Source organism: Mycteria americana, chromosome 4 (genome assembly GCF_035582795.1).
Source record: "Mycteria americana isolate JAX WOST 10 ecotype Jacksonville Zoo and Gardens chromosome 4, USCA_MyAme_1.0, whole genome shotgun sequence".
Lineage (NCBI taxonomy): Eukaryota > Metazoa > Chordata > Aves > Ciconiiformes > Ciconiidae > Mycteria > Mycteria americana.
The window spans coordinates 51,871,790-51,898,975 of NC_134368.1; the positions used below are offsets into that span (position 1 = coordinate 51,871,790).

Consider the following 27,186-nt stretch of genomic DNA (forward strand, 5'->3'; position numbering starts at 1 on the left):
ATCAGTCAGGCGAGATGGTATGTTGTTTCTTTAAAAAATAAAAATCTTCCATGATCATTTACTTTATATCACTAAGTTCCAAAAGGGAAATTAAGCCAGGTGACACGATTTCCAGCACTAGGAGTCGTTGCACAGAGAAACTGCTGGACTAAAGTAGCAAGTAATGCCCATCTAAAAGCTGAAAATGCAGTATTTGTATGCAGACTGTTGTCCACTTAGCACCAATTACAAGTGTTGTATCTTTCCCTCCTTAGCAAAGCAAATTAGTATTGGTTCTTAATGTTTTCAGAGTACCTATCAACCAGTGATTCTGGTACAGAAATAGCCCAGCTGCCTCCAAACTAAAGTATATGAGCAAAACCACAAAAAATAAAGAAAAATCTCATGGAGATGCAGTCTGTACCAACAGACAATGCTGTTGTCTCGTGTTGTCTGTAATGAAACGTTGTTAGGTCCCTTGTTCTCCTTCCATACCTATTGGGGCAGTTCAGGGTTCATTGCTGCTTGGGAGAGGCTCCATATCCCTCAGCATATTTTGCTGCAACCTTCCTCTGCAGCCCATTCTCTTGCTTTCTCACTATCGTGCCGACTACAGTAGTTTTCACTTTCTGACATCTCCTTTTCTATTGCAGCTGTGTTTTGCCAGTGCTTATGAAAATAATCAGCAGGCTCCCTTTGTGGCCTGTATTTCTTATCTCCCACTGTCTTCCGTCTTATAGTTCTGTCTGTTCCTGCTGAGTGTCAATGTTTCTTCAGTGAGGAAGTGACAAGCACTTGCAAAAAGTACATTGAGCTGCAAATGGCTGGAGTAGATTGAAATGAAGTCAAGGGAGCAAACTGCCAGGCTGTGAATTGACCTTTGTAGGCAGTATGTCTGTGAAAAGAACTTTTTTCAGCCTTCTGTCAGAGAAGGATTTTTGTCAAGGGTACAGTATTGGCAGCTGGTGACTGGAGCAGATTAAGGACTGGTGAACTGGCAGCATGGAGAAAACCTGAAAACATCCTCTCCATCCTACTTTAGAAATGACAAGGACTTGTATAACCAAGAAGTTGGCCTAGGATGTGCTAGCTCAGCCACTCCACAGACGTGCCATTGCAAATCCTGCGGGTAGATGTATGTTTAAAGATACCAGATGCTTCTGAAAATGCCACAGTGCTAGTGCCAAGCACAAGAAAGGGGACTTGGCCCTGCATCCATGTTTATTTCTTCCTGCAGCGTGTCTTGGAATGAACTGAGAAGGCCAGAAATGGAAAGGGTAGCAGGTTTACACCTGCACTAGCCAAAGCCAGGCTTGCAGGTGGAGCCTTTGCCCTGGCGTGTCCTGTCTGCTTGCTCTTCTCACACGACAGCAGGAAATACTAGGCAGCTCTACTAGCAGTTGTATCGGGATTATTTTACTGGGCTTGAAAGTTTCATCCTGCATCCCTAAAGAGGTCCTAAGGGCAATTGTCAGTAATATGTATTGACACCTTATGCTCTGAGGACCATATCAGCCGTGGCCCCATTCAGTCTTGAAACTATCCACCATGAAGTTTGGTGGAGACAAACCACCATCTGTTTAAAGACCAGGTTCTCTGAGTTACCGCACAGGGCATTTTTCCTCCTTGACTGGATTTGCCTTGACTTCCCTGGCACTGAGACTCTTGTGCAGTCTTTGCTCTACAGCTGTACTTGGATGTCATTGTACAGGATCCTCTGAGTCTTGGCCTTGAGATCATGGCCCCTGCTAGCCATTGTCTATAGGCCTCCTGTGCCCTTGTAATCAGCGTGTGGGGATGTATTTATTGAGGGGGCACTGGTATTACCAGCAATCCAAAATACCTTTTGCTGCTGCTGAGTAATGGGAGTTATTCATCTCCCAGTCAACCCCTGTAGTCGTTTTCATGTCATTTAGCAGCTGTAAATGCATCACATCTGCTTTAATGGACAGAAAACAACTATGGTTGAGGGGGAAAAGGAAATAAAAAGTGTAATCAATGTAGATAAAATGTTGAGGTGGAACAACTTTGCAGAGCTGACCTTCATACTGGGAATACTTTATCAGCATTCTTTTTCCAGGAGGAGGAGTACTTTATTATTGCTGTGGATTTGAATAATACCACTAGTGCTTTCTGCACCACTCCAGCAGGAGTGGGAGACTTAGAACTGTAACAGGTTTGGTGTTCAATAATGTCCGACCTGTTTGGGGCTCTTTTGTAGTTTGATACACAGCTTGCAAAGAATTGGTAGCAGTAAAAAAGTGCAGTTAGATCAGTGCAGAAATTCATGTGGTTGCAGCATAGACAGGAACAAACTGATCTGTGCTGTTTCTGAAACTGAGGTCAAAATCAAACTCAAAGTAGGCTGAAACAGCTCAGAAAGTTGTTCCCGTCTTTGCTTTCGAGTCAAGGAGATCCTGTTCAGCACCAATCGTCATGTGCTGCTGACACCTACTGTCAGCAGTGAAGTGCTCTTTTCCTTAGGTAGGCAAATCCTGTGTCCTCATCATGACTACTACAAAACCAGCCAGGCCCCTTGGGTCACACTGCGGTTTGATTCTCCCTTGGCAAGCTTGGCTGGTTAGTTCTACATGCTCTCCTTCGTAACAGGTGGAAGGATTTGCTTCCTTTTTAGCAGGGAGCTGGGGATTAGGCTGTAACTCAATGTGTTAGGCTGTAAGTCAATGTGTAGAGAGCTGAAACAGTGCAAACGTAAGTGATGAGAGGAAGACCACACTTGAATCAAGTAATCCAGTTTCACCCAAGATACTAATACATTCCCTTTAGCTCAGCTGATGCGGCTGCTAAAGAGAAATTAGGGTTTGGACATTTTGGGGGGTTTACATCGCAAAGCTGCTTTGGGCATAACTGAGAAACAGAACTTTCTGCAGCAGCTGAGAGAGAAACACAACGTGAACCATCTCCAACAGCATTCAACCTGAGAAGAGCAGGGGAGAGCAAGGAGCCCCAGATGGGAACCGGTGAGCGTTTCCAGCCTGAACGTGCTACTGAGTCATCTGTTCCTCTCCAGTCTTTGTTTGCTCAAGCACCTGAGAGGCCTCGTGGAGCAACGAGTGCTTCCACTTAGCCTCAGCTTGGCAGACCTCCAAGCCAAGAGGCTGTGGGCGAGGGAAGATTGTATTTGATGACCTTTGGACAGCATGTCAGGAGAGGCCCGGGAAGACAGCTGAGCTACAGGAATGTTTCATGCCCTGAATTGACAAACGAAGCAAGGGCAAGGGACGGTCAGCAACAGAGATCTTTGAAAAATGACGTCGGATGCTCTGGTGAAGCCAGTCGACATACTGGAGGGTGTTCTTGTGCTCTGTGCACGCTAAAGGAGCTGCACCCCCCAGCCTGCACGTGGCTCATGAGGACACCGTATACATTCATCTGCCGTCCCTGCTGTTCGCTTCCTCTCCTCCCAAATGTATGGCCCAACCATATATTTTCACAGTCTTGCCACCTCAGAGATACATGCACCTCAAAATACAGGCCCTCTGTTAGGTTTAGGAAACTCCTTACCACAGGACATTGTAAAAGCCAAAACCAAACATGAGATGGAAAGGATTAGGCGATTTCTCAGAAAGTAAACACAGCAGTGATTGAGCCAGTATGTGACTTCTGGCTCAGAAATCCCTAGGTCTTGAATTCCAGAAGCAGACGGTGTTAATAGCCTCTGTCAGAGTCGGAGTACTGGGGTGGACAGAGCTTTCCTCCGAGGCAGTGTGGCAGCTTTTACATCCTTAACTACTAGGACGAGTCTCCTGGCACAGCCTCCCAGTGCAGAAAGGTAATGCTAGCTGAAAAGCACTTTTCCCAGTACAGTTTACTGAAATTCTGCAGACAGCATACCTGTAATTGCACTAGCGCTTTTGCTGGCGTAGGTAGAAGGAGAGAAGAGCACGGGTATTTTGCATTCCTGTCCTAATATACGTTCTTGGCAGAAAATTTAAACGTAGACCAAACTTAATAATAAAGTTACAATAGTCGGCACCCCTTTATTCAGCATGTCTGTTAGACCGATGATTTGAATAACGAGTTACCCTTACTGCATTCAGACACCTTCACACTTTGCAGACAAGACTGCTAAGCAAGTGTTAATTTTTCAAAGTGCCGGACAAGGGCAGGTAACGTTATTACCTGTCTTCCAGGTACTTTTGTGCATGAAACATTGTTAAGATTTTGATGATGAAATAAAATCCACATTCTTTCACCTCGGTAAGTGGCCCGATTTCCCACTGAAATCAGGAGAAAAGGCATAGTCAACATTTTGGACAACTATGCCGTTTTTACTGAACATCCTAAATAAACAAAAAGCCAATTATTAAATACTTCATTTGCGTTTCAAGAGATGGAGCTGTAGGCTGTGCTGTATTACAGCGTGTGCTATATTACAGTGGTCACATAACGTCTCGATCTACAGAAGGTAAATCTTAAGATCTCGTAGATCTCAACAGACCTCATAGATTTTAGCAAATAAAATCTCAGTGCACTCCACGTTTCCACCCGAGACAGGGGTGTTGCAGGAGCTGCTTCTAGCCAGAGCAGTCTACTTTTATAAGGCAGGTGAGAACTCTAGCGAGAAGAAATATCTGCTGTTAGCATGAAACTTGCTAATAGCATTTTGCTATTGCATTTTGCTTTCTCTTCACTACTTTTCTTCCATAAGCTTATTTTTCCCTAACAACTCGCCTTGCTACTGAAGCCCGCTGAGTTCAGATGAGAACTGCATCTGTCCCAGACGGGCGGGCTGGCTGGCAAGGGGAGAGTTAACAGGACTGGGACGATTTTGCTATCCTGCAGCAGCGCCTGAGGGCCCCAGCCCAGACTGGGAGAGGAAACCGATCGTACTGGGCACTGTATCCCCCCAGTAAGACACAATCCCCGTCCTGCTGGGCCCCCAGACAAAAGGCTGGGGGCAGGGATCACCCTGCAGGGATGGGTGGATGCGGTTTGTCCGGTTCCTTTCTTACCTTGTGGGCAGAGTTTTGTTAGTCCCAGATGAGCTGCAGAGATATTCGAAAGAAAAGAGAGAAAAGGGAGACGAGACATTCCTAACGGGGGGCTGAGACTGAACTGCCCACCTAGGGCAACCGGTGAAGGGGCAGCTGCCACCGAGAGCTAGTGGTTTGGGGCGCTTTTTTTCTGGCTTCCCACTCAGGGGGAAGAAAAAAAAAAAAAAGGGACAATAGAAAAGACATTTTCTCCGCACAGGGCACGGAATTTTCCATATTTAAAAGAAATGTTAGGCCTCGCTTAAATCTGAGCATTAGCCAGTATTGTACTGGTGTGGCTGCTCTCTCGCAACTGTGCTGCAGCCCCACAGCTTACCTGGGAACAGAAAGGCAAAAAACACCCCCGGGGGCTTCGTCCAGCCGGTCAATGGGTGTCCTGCCCTGTGCGGGTTCCCAGGGCTGACGGCCGCAGCATCACCAAGAGCTGCGCCTTTGGAAGAGCCTGTAAAACTCCAGGGAAGCGCGCAGAGCGTGCTTGGGAAAATGCTCATACACTTCACTGATTCTCAGGGATTATTTCAGGCTGGTGAAACGATGTTTCTGTTGACTGAACAATTACTGGAGGCGAAGTGGAAAGGACACATAGTTTATATGTTTATCTAGGCTACGTTTTCATTTTTTTTCCTCCAGTGTAGTTGTGCTGGTGCAAACAGCAAGGGTTGGAGAGCTGGGCTGGAGTGAACAGGGACTCGATACAATGAGATGCATCCTCACATATCTGGAAAAAAGCCTGTACACTGAAGCAAGCGGCAAAGATGCTTTTACCGCATCTCTACATCTAACGCTGGATGTATTTCAGTCTTACCACGTTCAGGGAACCTCCCCTCACTACTGTCCAACTTCTCACCTCTTTTGTCCCTGGTACTGGAAAGGTACAGCTCTTCCAGAGAGTCAAACTGGGGGTTCAATATTGCCTGGTTGTCAGAGGGCGAGCTTGTGTTGCAGCAGGTAGCGAGAGCAGGCAGCGGCTCCCGGGCTGGGGAAGATACGGCGAAGACCCGGTGAAGGAGGGAACGGAGGAAGAAAGCGCTCAATTAAAGTTGGGGTGAACATCCCAAATGTGTTTGGCTGGGTGACACTTCCAAGCCAGCGGGCACAGGACGCCTGGTGAGAAGCAGGAGTGAGAGGATTGTGGGTTAAACCCAGAGAGATTTAGGAAAGTTAGGCAGAATTTCTGAACCTGAGGTGAATAAACCAGACTCTTCCTAGCAGGAGAGTTATTGAGAGCAGATGTGCAGCGTGGAGTTTAACTTGCTGGGAATGAAGGGGAAACCAAGGGACAGGACCCGTGGTTTCCCGCTGCACGACCGCACGTTCTTTCTAAAGAGGGCCTTCCTCCCTTATTCTTCCTCTTACCCAGTAATTGCCCATTACATCCTCTCTCCTCCCCACGTAATCCTTGTCGCTGCCAATTAGCCAGTGGCAAAGAGCAGAGGGCTGTTGCTTAAGAAACAACTGCTCGTCCAGAGAACTCTTGTCAAATACCAGACCCTGCCATCACCTAAGACAAAGGATGTACCCCTCCAAATCCAGTTACAACAGTGCAGTCTCCTCTGCTCCCATAGGAGAAAGGCTTTTAAAAACAGTTTTACATGTTGCAGCTGCACCTCTGTTTAGGCCGTGGCACTCACTCCAAGGACAACATTACCCTCCCCTCCAAACAGTTACTCGGGCAACTTTATTTGTCTGGTTTAGAAGCCAGGAATCGCTGCAGAGGATGAGGTGCTATGGGCCTAGCCCTGACACCTGACTGCATGGCTTCCAGCTGCAAACTTGAGAGCAGGTTTTCCAGAGCACTCGGTACCTACCAGCTCTCCCTTCCGTAGCCTGAATCATTTGGAAACCCAACCACATAAATGGGAGCTGTGTAAAGTCTGATGGCACAAAATTAGCCGTTCAGAGCATCTTGAAACGAAGGGGGCTCGACAGGATGTGTTTGTGCCAGGTTCGTGCTTTGAGTCAGATGGCTGTGGTGGGTTAGGTCTGGCTACGGCAGCCTGAACGTTGGATTTACTGCTCAGTAAAATCACGGCCGCAGCAGCTGGTAACAGGCATACATTAGTATCCAAAAGACGTTTTGAAAAGGCTGTGTAAAAATAGGTAGACATCTTAAGCCTGATTGCTTGTAGAGAAATGCCCTGTGAGCAGAAAAATTACTTCCAGTAAGTACTTATCTGAAGAGCCTTTGCCTTATTTGAGCATGATATTTTGTACTGTGTGAAATTATGGCTTTGCTGAAGTTTGCCCCTTCACAGTATGCACTGCTATCCAAGCAGGTGGCAAAACCATAACAAGTGCAATCTATTCTGTGTGCTTTTCTGCAAGAGCTAAGAATGAGTGGCTAAATCTGGATAACCATCTGTAAACTGGTATTCCCGCAAACTGGCCCTGCATTACATTCATTTTTAGGCAGAAGAGCTAACGTGGCATTTCCACTGACCTTGCGAGGTGGGATAAGCTGGCACTGCTGACCAAAGAGGAGCTTTTTGGAGAGGTCGTTTTAATAGGTGGTGTTTTACTGATCCTGCTCACCACACAGATGCAGAAAGCTTCATGCTGGAAGGAGGGAGGAGGCACCACAGTGGAATGGCTACAAGTCGGAGAATTTTACTGACTATTTGAAACCAATAATTGATTAGATTCCTGTCATCATGAGACCTGCATATTCTGAAAGCTGTAGAAAGAGCTTTTTCAAAAGGATTAAAGCCAGAATTTCTGAAATGCAAGTGATGCTGCATATTGCTGAAATGTAAGTGATGCTGATGCTGAAGGTCAGAATGGGCTTGAAATTTTGGCCCATTCTGACCTTCAAACACGAGATGTGTTATAAGTAGCAAATGAAGCAAACCAGAACAAATGGAGACCTTTTTAACCCAGCCAGCAATGCTTTTTCTCCGCTAGCACCAAAAGAGAGTCCCCTCAGAGCACGATGCTGCAAAGTGTATATATCCTGTGATGCTCTGAATAGCTTTTTAGAAGTTCAGTAGAGCCTACACTGTATTTTTAAAGCAAGTGCTTGTAGGGTCTATTTTCCTGGCAGTGAAACAATTAATATTTAAGTTTTTTAGAACATTGGAACCATAAACACATTTTTACAACATTAACATAGACAGTTACAGCAAATTGGCATACTTGCAGAGTACAAAAGTTGAGAAATCTGGTCAGACTGGTTTCTGAAAGGCAAAAGAGATTTCTGTTAAAGTGATAAACATTAAAATACTATTAAGATAACATTAATAGTGGTGCTTTCAGAGAAGCCTAAGCAATCTGGTCACTCAAAAAAAAAACAGATGAGGAAAACCAGACGGTGCAAAAAAAACCCCACTTCCAGGGAATGAACCTAAAAGGGCACTTATGTCAAATCCAACTGTGAAATTATACACAAAGGAAAGAACCTAAGTTCCCTTAGGAACCTCGAGTCATCTAAAATGCTTTAACAGTTATAAATGCAGTGCCTTTATTTTTATAACATATGGATGTTAATATTGAAGTATGCTTTCTATTACAAACCCAGTTTTGACTCCCTGCTCCCCAGCTGATCCAGAATGGAAACAATCCATCTTAGCCTTAACGTCAAGTTTCTTGTTTTGGCAGAAGTTTTTATTTACTGTTGCATTTTTTTGCAGACATTACAGGCTTTGATGTGGATAATTTCTTTCAGGATACATATTCACTGCAGAATTATCTACATTCGAGCTGCTTGAAAGCATCCCGACCACAAAATAATTGCTGTAGCCACTTCCGTGTGTCGCTAAGATTTCTTGGGGTGCACATGTGGGATTTTTTGGAAAGCGCTGGAGAACTAACAGCGCTTGACTGCTGGCGCAGCTAAGGAGTGGTGTAACTTGAGTTTTAACCTACAAATCTGATGGGGCAGCCACTAGAGTTAAGGGGGTTTGTGAATGGCTCAGACTTGACTTAGGGGCAATGTTCAACTCAGAGCTCAAAGGAGCTTTTTTCACTGGGGAACGCATCTTTTGTGTTGGGCTGGGATAAGGAGAGCATTGAGCGAAGAGCTGTCTGGAATAAGGCAAGTTCTTCAGGAAGAGGGGTAGGCGGCGGCGATGTCAAAACCACTTGTGGAAGCTGGACTAAAAGTTGGGTTAGATTTTTCGGAGCCAGGTAGTCTGAGCCAGTTGCATCCGTATCTTTTGGAAGGGCAAAGCTTTGACGTGAGTCTGGCCTCCCATGCGCTCAAGTTTCTCTGCCTGAAGGGCAGCTCAGAGCTGTAGCCTGTGGTAAGACCAGAGCCCAGAGCGGCTGTGGTCCACGCACCCCACTCCAACCTCGGGGAAACTATCCTCAGAGCAGGAGAAAAGACACACAGAGGTTGCAAGAGCATGATGCTTTGGCAAGGGACCTAAGGTTAAGATTTGAGGGCAGACTCTTTCAAAAAAATCCATAACATAATATACATAAATCCATATATATATGTAAAAATATATATATAAAACCAGAACATAGAATACTTGTATTACAGAGTTCCTCTTCTGGATGAAGAGAATGACAGGCAAGCACACATGGGGGTTGGAGAAAAGAGCTTGCCCTTGGGAACCAGAAATACGTAAGTAGAATTTGGGCCAGTCGGAAAGATTTGCAAGCGTGGCTGGCGTTTCTGTAACTGCTGATGAACCAGTCTTTAAAAAAAAAAAAAATACAATGAAGAAATTCTAGAAACGTAAATTGTAAAAGGTGTTTAAGAGTTTTTCAAAAGAGGTGGGAAACATCAAAACTCCTTTAAAACGACTTAGAAAATGAAGCGTTATTGAAAGAAAGTTAGGGTCTTAGGTTACTTATGTGCTCTGCTAAGTTTTACTCAGCAGCTTTCTGAAAGCTGGAAGTGCAACGTCGCCCTTAAAAAAGCACTAAAGTGGTAGAAGAGTCCACTTCTACATTCTCCTGAAAAAGAAACCCTCCGGCATAAAACCCAAAGCAGCACGGGTCTTCGTCAGACACTGAAAAAAAGACTCGAAGAGCTGACTCGTGACCGAACCGTGGCGGTGTGTTAAACCGAAGGGTAACGGCGCGTGCCTGTCGCAGGCGCATTGGCAAGGAGGGTGGCAAGGCGCGTCCGGCACACACCCCGAACCTCTGCTGCGCGGGCCGGGAAGCTTATTACTCTCCATCCGCACGTGTATTCATCACACTTTGGGGCGAGTCCTAAACTCTCGGTGTTTGTCTAAATATCGATTTAAGTAATTATGAGGGCTCGGATTCTGAAAAACACAGATACCAGCGCTTCTGCAGGAGTTAGCAGGCTGTGGTCTGCACCCCGCCGCCCGGTACTCGCAGCCTGACCTGACCCCAGCACCTGTACGGTTCAGTTAAATCAGATGCTGTGCAGTTGCTTGGCAGCTGAACTCCTCTACCCTGCTTTAAAGCCTTCGGGGGACTGGTTCGATCAGAGCCTCTACTGACGACGGTGAGGAAAAAACCAGCTTTCAAAGCCCAGGGAGGAAAACGCCGTATGAAATCCCTCAGCCATCAGGGGGAGAAGCTTCAAAATTTTCCACAACTGGAAATGCAGCCCAGGAGCATCGGCACCAACCGGGCTCAGCTGAGCTGAAATTCCTGTCGGGATACAGACTAAGCAGGAACGGACCAGGGATGCTTGTTAGGTACCCCATTTAAACATCCGACAAAACATCTTTACGCTCCTTCAACAATTCCCGACGTAGTTTTAATTCTCTGCTTATTTTTGCATCTAGGAAAAAGCCCATTTGCTTTCCCCGGCTTCGGAGAAGTTTCCGCTTTGCCAGCCGGGGAGGCTGCCCCCGTCTCTGCGCCCGCCGCCAGCGGCGCAGCAAAGCAGGCCGTGAAGTCGGCCCCAGGAAGCAAGGAGAGGGATTTTCGCAGCCCCCGGTGATGTCGGCTCTTTCGGTACCCGGCTCCCGCCGAAAGGTTCGCGATTTACGCATCGCCTCGGCCCGCAGAATTCCAGGCCCAAGGTGACTTTTCGGATACTAACGTCGAAGGGCCACGAGAAGAAAGAACCCCTGGGAAGCCTGGGTTCCTCATTTAGGACGGGAACGTATCGTCGGCCCGACCGGCACCGGCCGCTGCTCGAGGGACCTGCCGCAGCCACAGCAAGCGAGCGCAGGGCCAGGCGCTGCAAGGGCAGCGGGCCGGGGCTCTTCCCTCGTTTTGGGACAAAGAGGAACCGCGACGGAGGTCTGGGGTCCCGCGGCTCCGCCAGGCGCCTCGCGGTCTACGGGCGCTTCGGCTAACGCCGAGCTGCCCGGTCGGTGCCGCGGCAGAGCGCGCCGAAGGCGACGCCGCGGCCAGCACCGTGGCGCGGGTCGCCGGGGCCGCATCCTCCCTCGGCGGGACAAAGGGCAGCACGGCGGCGGCGGCGCCGGGCGCGCAGGAGCCCCCCGGCCGCGGGCTGCGCTCCCGGGCACGAACCTCCTCCTCGGGCGGAGGCCGCGGCCGCCCCCGCCGGGGGGCCCCGCCCTGCCGGGCCCCCTCCCCCGTGTGAGCCCTCGCCCCGCCCGCTGCCGCGGCCCCCTTTCCCCCGCCCCGCTCCCGGCTCACCCCACCGGCCGCGGCCCCTCCCGCCGCCCGCCCCGCCCCCTCGCGATCGCGGCGGCGGCCGGGGGCGGGGCGGGGCGGGGCGGGGCGCGCGGCGCCGGTGGGGGCGGGCGGGGCGGGGCGGCGCCGCCGCTGCGCGCTGTGTGCTGGAATGCGCGGCGCCTCCCGCCGCGCCGCCGCCGCCAGCAGCGCCTCCCCGCCTCGCGCGCGCCCGGCCCCGCGCCCCGCAGCAGCCGCGCGGCCGGGCGGCCCCGCGCCGCCGGTGAGTGCGGCGGGGCCCGGCGGGGCCCGGGCCCGCGGGAGGGGGGAGCCGGGCCGGGCCGGGCCGGGCCGGGCGAGAGGCGCTGTCCAGGGCTGATCTGCGGCCGGCGGGCGGGCGGGGGCGGCCGGGCCCGGCGGGGCGGGCCGGGCCGCGGGGGGATCAGCACCACGGCTAAGGAGCCGCGGCCGCCGCCTGCGCCGCGCCGGCCGCGGGGGCGCTCGCCGGGCCTCGCCGCCGCCGGAAGGCGATGCCGCCGCCGGCCGGGCCGGGCCGGGCCCCAGGCCGCGGGCCCGGGCGGAGGCCCGGGGCGCCGCTCGCCCTCCCGCCGCCGGGCACCGGGTGGGCGCGGCCGCCGTGACCTTGCCGGTACCGAGCCGTTTCCCCCACCCCGCGGCCCCGCACCGGGGCCGCTGCCCTGCCCTGCCCTGCCTTGCCTTGCCTTGCCCGCCGCGGGGGGGAGGAGGAAGCCGAGCCCTCGCCTCGTCTCCCGTCCCCGCGGGCCGGCGGCAGGGGGAGCGGCGGGGCGGCCGTGCCCGGCCAGGGCCCCCGGCGGCGGCGGCGGCGGCGGGCGGGCCGGGGGCGGCGGCGGGCGGCGCGGGGAGGGCCGCTTTGTGTGGGCAGGCAGAAAATGGCCGCATGCCTGGCAGGGAGGGAGGGCGGCGGCGGCGGCGGCGGGGGCACGGCCCGGCCCGGCTCCCCCGGCCGCCTCCCCCGCCTCCCGCGGCGGATGTGCGCCGGGCCGCGCCGGGCCGCTGGGGGGGGGGGGGGGGGGTGGCGGCGGCGGCCGGGCCGGGCCGCCCCCTTTTGTTGGCGGCCTTGGGCCCGGCGGGGTCCCCCGGGCGGCCGGCAGCCGGGCGGGGGCCCTCGGCGGGGCGCGTGGGCCTCAGCACCCACCCGCGGGCGCCTGCGCCGCCCCCGGTGTCTGACATGGCGGGCCTCGCGGGAGCTGGTGGGTCCCCGCGGCCCCCGTGGGAGCGGGCCGCGCTGCGAAACTGCCCGGCCCGGCGCCCTGCCTGGGCCCTGCGGGACCAGGGACGTGGGACCCTGCCGTCAGTGCCCCCCGGCCGGCCTCCACACGGTGGGATCCTGCGCCACACGTAGGGCGGAACCAAACAGCCCTTTCGGGAGAGGAACGGGACCCCCGCCGCCCCCCGGGGCCGAGCGTGGTCTGTGGTAGCGGGGAAGCGTCGCACCCCGGGTTCTGCCTCCCGCTGCCCCGGTGCCTCAGCGAAGAGGTTTGAGGTTGTGGTGTTACCTGGAGGGCTGCAGGGACATTACAAAGCAGAGGCGGCCTTTCCGCGACTCGGGTGCTTACAGGTGTTCCTTTTCTCTTGCAACAGAATCACTGCCATGGCAACCCAAGTGCTGGGACAGTCGAGTGGGAACAGCCTCTTTCCCGGCAGTGCTAATATCGGTATGGCATTGTCCAATGACATGTATGACTTACACGACCTTTCTAAAGCTGAGCTGGCAGCTCCTCAGCTTATTATGTTGGCAAACGTGGCCTTGACAGGAGAAGTCAATGGCAACTGCTGCGATTACCTGGTTGGAGAAGAGAGACAAATGGCAGAACTGACAACGGTGGGGGACAGCAACTTCTCAGACAGCGATGGAGAGGGTATGGAAGATACCCAGGCTGCGGAGAGTGACCGCGAGGCACCTGAAAATGTGGAATTAAGCTCTCTTGAAGTTCCTAGTGTAGAAACCCAAGGTCCAGCTGCTTGCCCCCCTCCTAAGACTCCCAGTGTGGACAAAGATGTCTCATTGGAAGCGCCGGGTACTCCAGAAAGCGCAGAGGACAAGTGTAAGAGCTTAAAGAGCAAGCCGTTCCGTTGTAAGCCTTGCCAGTACGAGGCCGAGTCTGAAGAGGAGTTTGTGCATCATATCAGGGTTCACAGTGCTAAGAAATTCTTTGTGGAAGAAAATGCAGAAAAGCAAGCCCAGGTGAAGGAGTCTGATTCTTGCACTGCAGAAGAGGTGGATTTCTCTAAGGGCCCAATCCGTTGTGATCGTTGTGGCTATAACACTAACAGATATGATCACTATCTGGCTCACTTGAAGCACCACAACAAAGCAGGGGAAAATGAGAGAGTCTACAAGTGTACCATATGCACTTATACTACCGTCAGTGAATATCACTGGAAGAAACACCTAAGAAATCATTTTCCCAGGAAAGTGTATACCTGCTCACAATGCTCCTATTTTTCAGACAGGAAGAACAATTATATTCAACATATTCGAACTCACACAGGTAAGTCTTTCATCTCTTTTGATTTTAGCGTGGTAAGAGTACTGAGAAACTGTGATGAATGAAGCAAGCCGAGAGTCTTCTATTTGCAAACTTTGTTCCACCCCGATAAAGCTCTGTGCTCTCTCCTCTTGGTGCTAGCAGGTTATAGCCTCATGGAAGTGTGGATTTGGTTTGAGCTCCAGTCTGCAGTCCTAGAGGACTGAGAAAATCTCTCAATGTCAGGGGCCCAAGAGGAGATGAAGAGCACCCTGTTTAGTAATTTTAAGCCGATTTTTTGAAGAGGGCATGACAAAGTGTGCTGGTGATGATTGTCAGGGTCTGCAACATGAAAGCCTGATGTACTGTAAAAACAAAACAAGCAGGTTGACAAAAGGTGCCTAAATCACATAGGCAGTTTTGAAAATGGTACCTTCAAACTGAGCTGAAACTTGACCAAGCTGTAATTACAGAGAAGAAAGAGCTGATACACACATGCAAAGGAGCCCTCCGGCATCTACAAAGTCAGAATAAGGGTTGAGTAGTGTTCCCAGTGAATGAATTCCTCTTAATGTACAGGAGCCTCGTTTTTTCTAAGGTCTGCATCACTGCAGTAGGCAGAGGTAGACACATACTTCTGTTGGCCTATAGGAAGCCCTCGAGGGAGTCTTCGGCCTGATTTCCTGTCTTCTCCTAACATCGGTTGGTAATCTCAAGGAAAAGCGTGAGGCTCCTTTCTACTCTGGTTTACACCAGTGAAATCAGAGGACCTTCAGTGATGCTGCTGTCCTGTGAGCTGGGGCCACAGGTGATTTGGGAAATACATAGATTTGTATCAGAGAGCCTAGCCAGCCTCTCACATGGGAGTCCTGAAGCGTGGCCAAACTTGAGACTCCCTTCTAGGAGGGGACCTTGTAGCCACCTCTTTGGGCAGTGGGGTACAGTTGCTTTGCCTCCTGATCCCTTTTGTGGAAGCATGAGGGCAGTTCAGACCTTCCTCAGAAGCTTTTATTTCCACCTTGTCAAGGCTTTCTGAGGAGAGGGCAGACTTGCTAACCATCTTCTAGCGTGCTGACCTGACTCGGTTCCCCTTTATTGTAGGCTGTGCCAGCTGAGCAAAACACTGGGGAATTTCTCCTTTGAAGTCATGTTTTGTCACAGCAGTGACATGAATGGTTTGGAGGCTTCAGTTCAGTTGTCTGCAGCTGTCTGGAAGGGGAGGGCTGGACTCGGGCGGCCTCGGGGCTGGGCTTGAGCTCAAGTGTGCAGAAGTTTGTGTTCGTCAGCATGCTTTAGTATCTGCTTTGACGGGGTTGGGAGGGTCTGCTGGGAGTTTTAGTACAGTAAGACATATTCTTCTCCTAACAATAGCCACGTGCTGTTATTTAGAGGATACCATCAGTTTAAAAATCAGTCCTGTCTAAATATTTTTTCTAAACAAGTAAACAAAGATTATTGTGAGAGGTGTTAGGAAAATGGTGTGGTTTATCCTCCAGTTTGTTTTCTTTGTGTGTATTGTGGGAGGTAACGGGAAAGAGACCAGGTAAAAATGGCAAAATAATAGGAGAAAACTAAATAAATCATCCAGGGAACTCATGGCCAAATGTGAGCCCATGCTGTGGTGCCTGCCTGTTTTACATTTGTCTCGACTTTAAATTCATCCCTGCTTGTGTTTGTACATGACATTAGGTCCCTCCTCTGATCTCTGAAAGCTCTTGTTGAGTTTTACAGGAACTAACCATGAAAGCATGTTTGCTGAGGAAGCGCTCTGTTATCGCTGCATTTGACCAATTTACCAGTGAACTGTATTAAAAATAAAAAAAAACCCAAAACCACAAGCATGTTAAACTATGTAGGATATTGTCCAGTTCCTCTTTTCGCCTTTAAAAATAGTGGTGCAATCAAGGTTTCTGGTTCTTTTGTTTGCCATATCTTTTCATTATTTTAGTTAAGCTGAAATGAGTGATTATTATTGTGATTTCAGTATTTTTTAGTCCACCTTGGTAGTTGTTTCTTGGCTAGCTCTTACCTAAAAGTTAAGATCTTTCAGCCGGTTCTCACTTGATAAAAATCTTTCAAACATGTTAGTAGACTCATTTAGGAATGTGCCTTGTTTCCAGTAACATTGATTTTGTGAGGGAGAGTGTTAAAGCTGAAGGGTATTAGAAGAATGAATAAGCTACTGGCAGGTATATTTATACACCAGGCTAAAAGTTTCTGCTGGTATTAATGTGTAAGCAATTGCCTTAAAAAAAAAAAAAAAAAAAAAAACAAAAAAACCAAACCACAATGCACAAAAAACCCCCAAACAAACAAACAACCCCCAAAAAACCCCAGAAAAAACACCCACAGATATTTTATAGTCAAAAGTGTTTGCAGACTGTTAACATAACAGTACTGAATTTAATAAAAACTGTCTGAACAATACTAAAATATCTTTGCATTATAGTTTTCATTTAAAACTTTAAGAAAAATATTTGTTGGAAACAGGATGAGAGGGATACATAGATACTGCATTTTCTTCCTATTTTATGGGTTCAGAATATTAAGAAGAAAGTTGGAATTGTTTGTTTCTTTAGTTTCCTGATTGCTAGTAGGTTAAATAATTTTGGATAGGTACTTTTTTCTCTCTCCTGTTTTTTGTATTTCACCTGCTTTTTTCTGTGTGGGAAAGTGCCTCCTTGCAGATAATTGGATTCTGCTGTGTCTGAGCCATCCAGTTTTCTGAAACACTGACTCTGTACAGAGTGCAGTTTCACGGGATCAAATGGTCTGCTGCTGCTGCTGCTGCTGCTAGAGAAAGGCACTCTCAGTTTTCTCCCTGTATGCTGGGACTGGTTGATTCAGCTCACTAAAATGGCAGTAAAATATTCCATTCCTCTTCCCCAGATTGGTTTTCTGCAGGTTAGTGATCTGAATCGACTTACTAAGGACACAAACAAATGCCAGAGCACATGGCCAGGAGCAGGGAAGGGGGCTGCCTGCAAGTACCTTGCATGGTGGGAGAAATACCTGTCCTCGGCACGTTTGGGGACCGTGGGAAGGCTGGCAGAGGTTATCTGCTTGCCTGTTGCTTGCGTCCGTGTTGGAAAGCAGGTGTCCATGAACCCGCCCTGTACTGGAAGATACCTTGCAGCTTGTGACAGTGCTTGTGTGGCAGGCTGCTGACAAATATGGGGGCCCTTGGGCAGAGGGGTGGTTTAAGGACTCTGCAGATGGCCATAAGCTTGTCAGCTGGGAGAGCTACATCTGGAAGAGCCTGTCTGCTGCCCAGGAGGGGGTGGCTGGAGATGTTCAGGGCTGTCCCTTCCTTTGCTGATGGAGCAGAAGGGACCCTTTGTGTCAGGGACAGACCTACCTGGACTCGTTTGTTCTCATTAGACATGTTAGACCAAGTTTTGACTTGATTTGTCCCATCAGCTACCCACACTGCTGATCCTGGAACTTTACTACGTGCAAGACAGTACAGCATTGTTCTCAATTTTTTCCATTTTACTTGTTAGAAGCAATTTCTAGAAAACTTAATTGAAAATCATCTGCAGGGCTATATAAATAAGACATCCACTTCAGGCAGTCCCATTGTTCAGTGCCTGGCTTTGGGCTGTCATTTTTTTTTAATTTTGGTTGTCATAGGGGATCTTTCTTGCTTGCTACCGTGTTGGAAATTTGATGGAAGCAGTTTCCTTTCAAGCAGACAGAACTTTTAATAGCACTACAAGAAAAGCTTTATAATGAGATGATCTTAAACTCTCTGATGCTCACTGATGTTGGTCTGCCTGTTCATTTGCATAGAGTTAAGTGCCTGCTTAAGCTTTTGCTAGGTCGGTGCTTATTCTTTAAGTGTCTTGTGGAGAGGTTTTTTTGGTGGCTTGTTTGCATGTAATGAGCCTGTAAAATTACAATAAAAATCCTTTGGGGAATAGCATTTTATAAAAGAACCCTTACAATGTAGTCAGGCATTTAATTCTCAAGTGGCAATAACACATTTTAAACTAGTTGCATTCATCGTACTTTAAATCTAGTACGTTTTGTTGCTGTGCCCTATATAAAAATACCTGAAAGAAAGCCTTTTCCACATTCCTAACGTTGTAGGTAACTTTAAAGATATGAAATTTCAGGTAATGGGAAGAAGACATGACTGAATATTCCAGGACCTTTGGCCACATATTTTCAGATTGTAAGGAGTCATTTAAAAACAAAACCATTTCTTTATAACAAAAGGCCTACCCCTCCCCTGTACATGACTTAATCTTACTGTGTGTATTGCACCAACCTCCTACCTTGTTTTAACTGGAAAGGGGGGTATGGGGTAGGGTGAATTTACCTTTAAACTGCTGATCTAATCAAGAATGATAGTCTAAGTGTTTGATGGGAGGAAGAAATGTGGGATTAGTCTGCATTACAAAGACCGCTTCTACTGCTATTTTGGCAAAGGCCTGCACTGGAGCCTCACATCACACACTGGCAGATGAAGGTCTTTGCTGCTGCAGATAGAACTGTGCCTCTGAAAGTGGACAAATAGCCTGTATGCAGGGCTTTTGCTGATGTCCGGATCTCAGTGATTTGGAGAGCACGGTGGTTGTGTGCTTCAACTGATGTAGCAAAATGCTGTAGTGTAATTCTGACCATGGCTTGAATAAATATTAAAACTGAGTAATAAATACTACTTTTCCCTTCCCAGCTTCACTCCCCTTTTCTGTTGGGGGTATCCACCCTAGACTAAAAAGTGTTTTTACAACTTGTAGTGGAGACAAGGCAGCCTAGAGCTCTCGGCTGTGCTAGCAGTTTGGAGCAAACACTCCTGGTACTTATCTGGACCTGCCTAACAGATGTTAATTCTAAAACTGTCTGCCTTTATTTGGGGCTTGTCTTCACTTGAAAAGGATTTTCGAGTATCGTACTGATAGTTACACAAGCTAACTGTCCCTTGTGGAGACCTAATTTATGACAGGTTAGTTTCCATTAGTTCTCCAGAAACATTAACTCTGCAGGCAGAGAGATTTGAGTCTTCAAAAGAAATGTTGCTGCTACACTTGAGCTTTTACTAGCAGCACAGTTTCACTGAGCAGGGCATCATGCTTTTCCATGCTCCAAGCTAATTTCACTCTGCCAATAAAATGTTGGAAGTAGAGACCCAGTCTCTATCTGCGCTTGTGTTCTGGCAAATGCAGGTCCGTGCTGAATGGATGGTTGCTCCCCATCTTAATCCAAATTAAATACGGAGGTTTCAGGTAAGGTGTTACGTGAAGCAGAAACATACCTGGTTTCTTACAGGGTCTGTATCTTTTGTGCATCTTCTGAGTGCTGGGAGAAAGTACTGTAGGAAACTCTGCTCTGGTGGCTTAGGGCTTCCTAAAGGTGGCTGTCCTCATCACCTGTTGCCTGAGGTTACCGTCCGACCCCAGATGGACATGAGGATGTGCCTCTCTCATATTCTGCCCTTTCGCTACCCTCATTCATAAGGCATGACACGTTGCACTGGTCCAGCTCGGGCATATGCTTCTCACTGTGGCCTTTTGCTGAGAGATAATGTGCCCTCAAATACAACTTGGGGATCTGTGACAGCATCGCATGTATGGCTCGGTAGCCAAGTTTGGGAATCAGCTGTATTTCAGTAACTAATTTGCTGTTTGTTTTTGCAGGAGAGCGACCCTATCAATGTACTATGTGTCCTTATTCCAGCTCTCAGAAGACCCATTTAACCAGGCACATGCGCACCCACTCAGGTTGGTAAGGGGCGGCAGCAGCGTGACTCAGGAAAAGCGGGTGGTTCACAGAATCACAGCATGGTTGAAGTTGGAGGGGACCTCTGAAGGTCATCTGGTTCAGCCCCCCTGATCAAGCAGGGCCACCTAGAGCAGGCTGCCCAGTACTGTGTGAGATGTCATCCAGTATGGCCTGAGCTTTAGCCCCTGTTTTAACAGGGAAGGTTATCTTTACCTGCTAAGGAAATGCTAAGTGTCATTAATAAAAGTGATAACAGGGGAATATATCTTTTTCTTTCCCTTTTACTTTCCAAGGTGTGTTCTGAGGTTCATAGGGCTGCTCTAGTAGTCCTAGTAATCTAGTAGCAAATACAACATTGTGATGATATAGGAGCAGATTCTCGTCTTCTGTTTGCTACCATAACTCAGTTCAAATCAATGAAGCTGGGAAAATTTTGAGCAGCTGAGAGACTCCTCTGTGATGTCTGCGATTTCATCTCATCCAGGGGTTCTGAGGGAACCCTTAGCTTTTGCTTAGTATTACAGAAAGATGTAAAATAGTGTCTGCTTATGGCAAGGAGACACAGAGGAGAAAAAAACAAACTCGGAGGGTGTTCACAAGTGACTCAGTCTTGTGGCACTAAAAGCCAAATTAGCAATTTTCAGTAGCCTTAGTTCCCATTACTGGTCGTAAGCTGTGATGTTACAAACGTCTGCTCTCACTCTCTTGCAAATCTCTTTTTGAATGAATCAATAGCATTTTTGAGTTGTAACAGCATAGGCATGCTAGACAAGCACAGTTGTCCTTTGTGGCCCTCGTAGGGGAGTTCAGGTAGATCTCAGCCCGTGCTTTTGGTTTGCTAATATCTGAATTAACCAGACCTAGGTGAATTCCTAATCCTAGCCAACAGTAGTGAAAGTCTCCTGAACAGTAATTATTTCAATTTCGATAGATGAGGCTTTTAATTGAAACCAGAAGGCAGGCAGTTTTAACTGTTGTGCACAGGAGGGTTGGACCCATTAAAAATAGCTAGATTTAGAATGACATGCCAGTATTTTGGTTTGAGAATTTTGTGAATGAAGTGTTCTGCTTCCAGAAACAAAAATCATTTTTGACTGAACCTCTGGGCTCAATGTGAATTCGCAAATGGTTTGGTCAATACTGAGCCTGGAAACTATTTCATGAACATCTTATTCTCCCCTTGTCCGTGCAAAGAAGTCTCAAATCCGAAGGAGATGAGGAGTGGGATCTGCCCTTGGTTCTTGACTCAAAGGTCTGGGAGGCGGGGTGTGAGCTCTGCTGACGGAAGTGGGAGTGCACATGGGACTCTTGCTATCAGGGGTGTTTTATTAATAGCTCTCATAACTTCTATTGCATGTCTTGCTGCATTGCCCAGGCAGCTGAACCTTTTCTGTGGCAATTTCTGGACTCCTGCAGTTCACAGGATGGCTTTTAAGGCAAACTGGTGCCAGAGCTGTCTTCAAATGTCAGGCTGTGAATGACAGTGGTTTGGAGCCTACTTCACAGCTGTATTCTTAGCCATCTTGGTACATACCCTTTCCTCTTGTGCGACAAAATCCCTGGATTTAGCAGAGGTGATGGGCACAAAGTCTTCACATACAACCTTTGAGTTACCCTGTTGCAGCTACCTCTGAGCACTCTGTGCAGTTAAAAGAGCTTGTTCATGTGTATGTAAGAGCGAGGCTGTTCTTGTCCTCACTCTGTGTAACATGGAACTGTTCCTTGAAGTGTAGGCGATGAAGGGCCATACTTGCGAGAAGGATGAGCAGTGAAGCACATCAAGCTTAAACTTGTGGAAAATGTCACCAGGAAGTGGGAGGAAAAAGGAGGGAAGGAAAGAAGATAGGCTGAAGATGGTAGGGAATCAAAGTAACCCTTCTTTAAATAATAAAGAGATGCTGATCAGCCATGTGGCTAACACGCAAACAGACACCACAGTCACAGTGACTTCATCTTCACTGCAGGCTGTTCTGGTCTCCTGAGTCGTGCTGCAGAGGAGCAGCATGAGTATGGGCAGTGTCAGGGCAGTAAGTTGTAGGGGTGGGAGAAGTACTATTGTACCATGAGCAGAAGGGGTGGGAGTGTATTTTCAACATACTGAGGAAGTGTCATGCATTAGTTCTGCAGGTCAGTTTTGAGATGCTGGTTCAGAGCTCAGGAGCATCCCAAATTCCTCAGCTGAATTTGCACATGCACAGATGTTCTCAAAGTATTTCTGGACTTGAGTTGTTGCACTAGAAGTGTTTTTCCTATTTGCTTTGATGTGTAAGTGGAAAGCCACTTCTGCTGCAGCAGCATGCACTAAGCAGAACATTTCAGGAACACTTCTGCAAGAGTCATTGCAAAACTGTAAATCCAGATTTCAGTAGTAACATGGTGGCTTGGGACTGCACATGGTTGGCTTGCCACGAGTAGCCTGCAGCCAGTACGTCATGTGTTTTGAGACACCATAACAGTGAACTGAATTATCAGAGGTAAAGATCATCTGAGCAGTGTGTCTCTTCCACATGCTTTGGGTTTTGCTGGCTTCTTTTCCCTCATTTCCTTTTCAATGCGAACATGAAGTATGCTAAATCTGTGTAAAGTTGGACTTTTTTGAAACGTTTGTGTGAAACTGCTATTCATCAAATGTTACATTTCCATTTTTCTACAATGCATTCAATGGACCAGTTGGGTATGGATTCCATTTGCTAATATTACTGTAGAGAGATCTCTGCCGGTATGTATGCATAGCCAGAACCTGTGACGTTGTTACTGCTTGTTTGGTTTTGGATCCCCTTCCTCCCAACCCTTGCCCCTTCTCTCTTTTTTTGTATTTTGTTCTTGGTGTCTTGTGAATGTGTTTGTGACCTGTGGATTTCTTATGTTGACTTTACTTAATTTTAAAGGCGCATGGATATTTTTTTTTCTTTTTGAGTTTTATATTTCTGTATCTGTATTAGTGGGAAGTGATTCCCCGCCCCCCCTCCCCATGCTTAATAATCACCATCATTACCTTCCGCCCTTCCTTCCTTAGGTGAGAAGCCATTCAAATGTGATCAGTGCAGCTATGTGGCCTCAAACCAGCATGAAGTAACTCGTCATGCAAGGCAGGTTCACAATGGGCCGAAGCCTCTGACTTGCCCACACTGTGACTACAAAACAGCTGACCGCAGCAATTTCAAAAAGCACGTTGAGCTCCACGTCAATCCGCGCCAGTTTCTCTGTCCTGTTTGTGATTACGCAGCATCTAAAAAATGTAACCTGCAGTATCACATCAAATCCAGGCATCCTGATTGTTCTGACATCACCATGGATGTTTCAAAGGTGAAGCTACGGACTAAAAAGAGCGAAGCTGACTTTTCTGAGACCATTAATGACAAAGCGGAGAAGGAACAAACGAAAGGGGATTCAGCTGCAAAGAAAACTGAGAAAACTGTGAAAGTGGAGAAAAAAGATAATTTGGCAAAGGAAAAGAAGCCTATGAGCAATGTTTCTGCAGGCCAGGTGACAACCAGAAGTCGGAAATCGGCTTCAGAAAACAAGGAGGTGGATATTAAAACTGAGAAAAATACTGAGAAAACATGTAAACCAAAGAAGATCAAAAGAAAGGCAGAGACTGAAGTAACTTCCTCAAAGCAAGAGCCTGCAAACGATACCTCAGCAGTAACAAAAAAGAAAAAGAAAGTGGAAACTAAACCCAGAGACTGCCAGGAAGCTCAAAACAGTGATGTTGTACCAGAGGAGGAGCCTAAAAAGCAAAATTCTTGCCTCAAGAAAAACAGAAAAAAGAAAGTTCTGAAAAATAAGCACAGTAAGAAAAGCAGTAAACTTGATCAGGAGAAGATCGAGGATGAGGAGATGCCAGATGAGTGTCCTATCGCAGAAGAGGATGGATGTGTGAAGCCTGACACTGAGGTCAGCAACCAGAAGGAGCAAGATCCCACTGACACAGCGGCATTAAACAGCAGTGGTGGCCATGCTCTCAAGGGGGAGAGCACCGATCCCAAAGGAAACTGTATACAAGACCCAGGGCAGCTTTGTCTGCCAGCTCAAGATGCAAACACAGAAGCTGAGTTAGAGGACCAAGAAATGCCTGCTGCAGCAGGAGAGAGTGAAGACACTGTTGGTGAAAAAGAGGAGGAGAGAAAGGCGGACAGAGGGCAGGACACTTGTCTTGAGGAATCTTCCCCTGCAGTGTCTTCTGAAGAAAGCTTTGACGTGCCCATGGATGTGGTACCAGATCTGGCACCTGAGAAGGAGCCAGAGGAAACCTGCGTGGCAGAAACTGTGAGTGACTCAGACCCGATGGACCTGACTAAGACGTGCCTGCCAGCGACAGAGCCAACAGGAGATGCTGTGCCGGCACCTGCACCCCCAGAAGGGTGTACGCAAAGCCCTAAAGTTGCTCTGGCCTTATCATCTCCGGATAACACAGCAGTGAATGAATCTCAGGAAATGGATGAGGATGAGGGCATCCACAGCCACGAAGGCAGCGACATAAGTGACAACATATCAGAAGGAAGCGATGACTCGGGGTTAAATGGCGCTCGCTCCGTACCAGAGGAAACAAGTCCAAAGACGTCACAAGGAGCTGCAGACACCACAGTGGCCAGGGAGAACTATGTGTGCATTTTTTGTGACCGCTCATTTAAAAAGGAAGGTGAATACAGCAAGCACCTCAATCGCCACTTAGTCAATGTGTATTATCTTGAGAAGGCAACAAAAGGGCAGGAGTAGAAATAGCTGTGGTTGGGGGAATCTTCTTTTGTAAGGTCTTATACAGCTTATGTACAGATATTGTAGATTTTTTTTTTTTTAAGCACGGTTTGCTTTAGTGTCTGCATTGGTTTGTTTTTTGATTTGTTTGGATTTTTTTTAAGTTGAAAATATTTTTTGACAACTTTTTGTGTAATGGTGAACTCATTAACTATTGGATCTTTTCATTAGAGAAGGCAGGTAGGGTGTATGAGGCTGTGTCCTGTAAAGTCAGTGTAAGCTTCTAGTCTATTAGCTTATGCAATTCTTTGATAAATTGAATTTTAGGAACAAGGCTGTAGCTAACAATACACAAGTTGGATGTTTATAGAGCCATTGGCATTAGTTGCTTTTTGTTCTAGCAGCCAACTCCTTCTCTCTCTCCCCTCTTCCCTTCCCCTTTTTTTTTTAGTTCTTCTCGATGTGTCTTGACGTTCAAAGTGTTAAACTACTTGATGGTTTTTCTACCAGGAAGATAGCTTCTATTACATAAAAGAGCACTTTGTAAAAGAAATCAAAGTTGGCTAGTGATGAACATAACTGTTTAAGATAATTATAATTGTGAGCATACATTTCAGATCCCCTAAGCATGAATGGTGAGCCAAAATTTGGAAGTAGTCCTTCCAACTTTTGATTGGAGAACCTCTGTCTTGATTAATATCTTAATGACTATGATATGTAATTGGCTTTGTTGTGGGGGAGCAAGTTTGTTATTTTTAATTTCTGCCTTTTTTTTTTTTTTTGATTGTGCTTTAAGGGCTTAAAATATTGCACATTGTTTTTGATTTTTACCTATGCAGTTTAATCCTTTAGGAATAGCGCTTGTGCAGTACATGTACACTTTATATATGCATGTTTGGTTTTGTTTGTGTAAGTTTTTTGTTTTTTGTTTAATTTGGAAACATTCAGATTCGTTGCTTACCATGGAACAGTTTTCTGTGACAGTTTTCTGTGATGCTCTTTACTGCAGATTTTTCTTGTTTTCCTGGGGTATTATTAGTTGTGCATGAAGTTGCTGAAGTTATGAAGTGCTTGGCTATATATTTTTGACTGGCTTTAAAATTGTATAGTTCTTGAGCAAAAGGATATCAATGCAATTTCAAAACACTATTTTATAGGATTTGTTTTATCATGGAAATGCCACTTCTGATATTTTGAATACACATACAGACTAATAAATTCTAATTTATAATTTGGGATCACCAGACAGGAAAATACTCACTCTCAATGGAAATGGTCTGCAGATTCTGCAAGTCCAGATGATTATTATTTTTTTTTTCCTCCTCTTTTCATTTCTGTGGTGGACAGCAGTCAAACTTCATGAGCTTAAAAAAAGTAAAATAGTAGCACTGATATTAAGTGTGGTTCATCAAAATCTAACATCTCGCACACCAAAAATACAAATAAAGATAAGTCAACTGGTAAGCAACAAACCTGGCATTAAAAACTGTAGGAATTCCTGCTCCTTATTCATTCAAGCTGCATTTAATAAAATCATCCTGCTTCCACGCAGAGAGAAATGCGTAAGTGATCAGATTGTCATCTCAGGTCTACATGCAAGAAATACCATACCAGGAGTTTTTAATTCTAAACAGATACAATTTCTGGCACACACAAACGCGAGAGAGATTGCATACTTACTGCTTGTAGCCAGCCAGTGGCAAAACATAAACAAAATCCAAACCAGCAGGGAAAAAGCAAAACCCTCCAGTCCCACCTGTGCACTCTTCTGACTGTCACTAGCCGCCTTTCCAGTGGGAGCAGTTGGGGGCAGCTTCTCTGGCTGTCAGCTCCAAAGAAGCAAATTTGGAGGCAGGTGTTATTTGGAGAGTGGAGTTGAGGAGTTCAGACAGTATTTGTCAGAGCACTTTATGGCAAATACTCTCAATGTAAGCTCTGGAATAAACCCTACTCTTCTCTGCATCTCCCCACAGCATCTTCCCCTCCAAACAAACCCACTGCCTTGAATGAATAGAGAGCAACAATGCTACATTGCTTCTGCTTTTGGGAGAGATTGGTAATAGGAGGCCAAAGATTTGAGAGGGAAGGCATCCCTCGTGGCAGAAATAAACTGTATAATGTATAGTGAGTTTTTGTTTGCTTAGATAGTGTTCAATCCTTACCTTGGCTGCGACAATCATTGTCAACTGAAGATCAAGTTGCAACTATATTTATGTTAAACATTAAGAAAATAAACCTAGTTGAATTGTTTTCCTAAACAACCAGTTGTAATAGTCTTAGATGTATTTTTTTTCTTCATAATAGTGTTTCCTTTATATATAAATGTTACCACCATTTGTGAGTGATGTCAGCAGATGCTGGGAATTCCAGTACTGTGTAGAGGTTTTATAGCTCCCTTCATATCCTTGCGAAGAGCCTTTGCCATCTTGTGAGAGACTTCAAGGACTTTAGCTATGTTCAAATAAACTTGTGGACCGGCCTGATAATTGTTCTGGTTTGTTTTTAAATGAAAATAATGGTGTTGACTGACTTTAAATCTCTGTTTATGAGATAAAAACAAAGATGTGGTTCTCTCAGATACTCTGCTGCACATTTCTGTGAAGTGGTCACGGTTTCAATGCTTGATCTGACAAGAACTCTTTGAAGACGACAGTCGGCTACTGTTCGGCAGTGTTTCCTACCACAAGATTAGAACCTGAAAATAAATTATTAACGTATTAAGAAGAAGAAAAGTTGATTCTTTC

General features: G+C 47.2%; 1 protein-coding gene across 2 annotated transcripts; it reads left to right on the forward strand.

Moving 5' to 3' along the window:
• The first annotated feature begins 11,700 nt into the window (after positions 1–11,700).
• Positions 11,701–26,149, forward strand: REST (RE1 silencing transcription factor). 2 transcript variants are annotated; one of them, XM_075500543.1, is made up of 4 exons: positions 11,701–11,790; positions 13,131–14,041; positions 19,660–19,743; positions 22,761–26,149. In XM_075500543.1, the coding sequence occupies exons 2-4, from the start codon at positions 13,141–13,143 to the stop codon at positions 24,461–24,463; spliced, it is 2,688 nt and encodes an 895-aa protein (XP_075356658.1). In that variant the 5' UTR covers positions 11,701–11,790; positions 13,131–13,140; the 3' UTR covers positions 24,464–26,149. The 2 variants fall into 2 exon arrangements, with proteins under 2 accessions (XP_075356658.1, XP_075356657.1); XM_075500542.1 differs by lacking the exon at positions 11,701–11,790 and adding an exon at positions 12,008–12,129.
• The last annotated feature ends 1,037 nt before the right edge of the window (positions 26,150–27,186 follow it).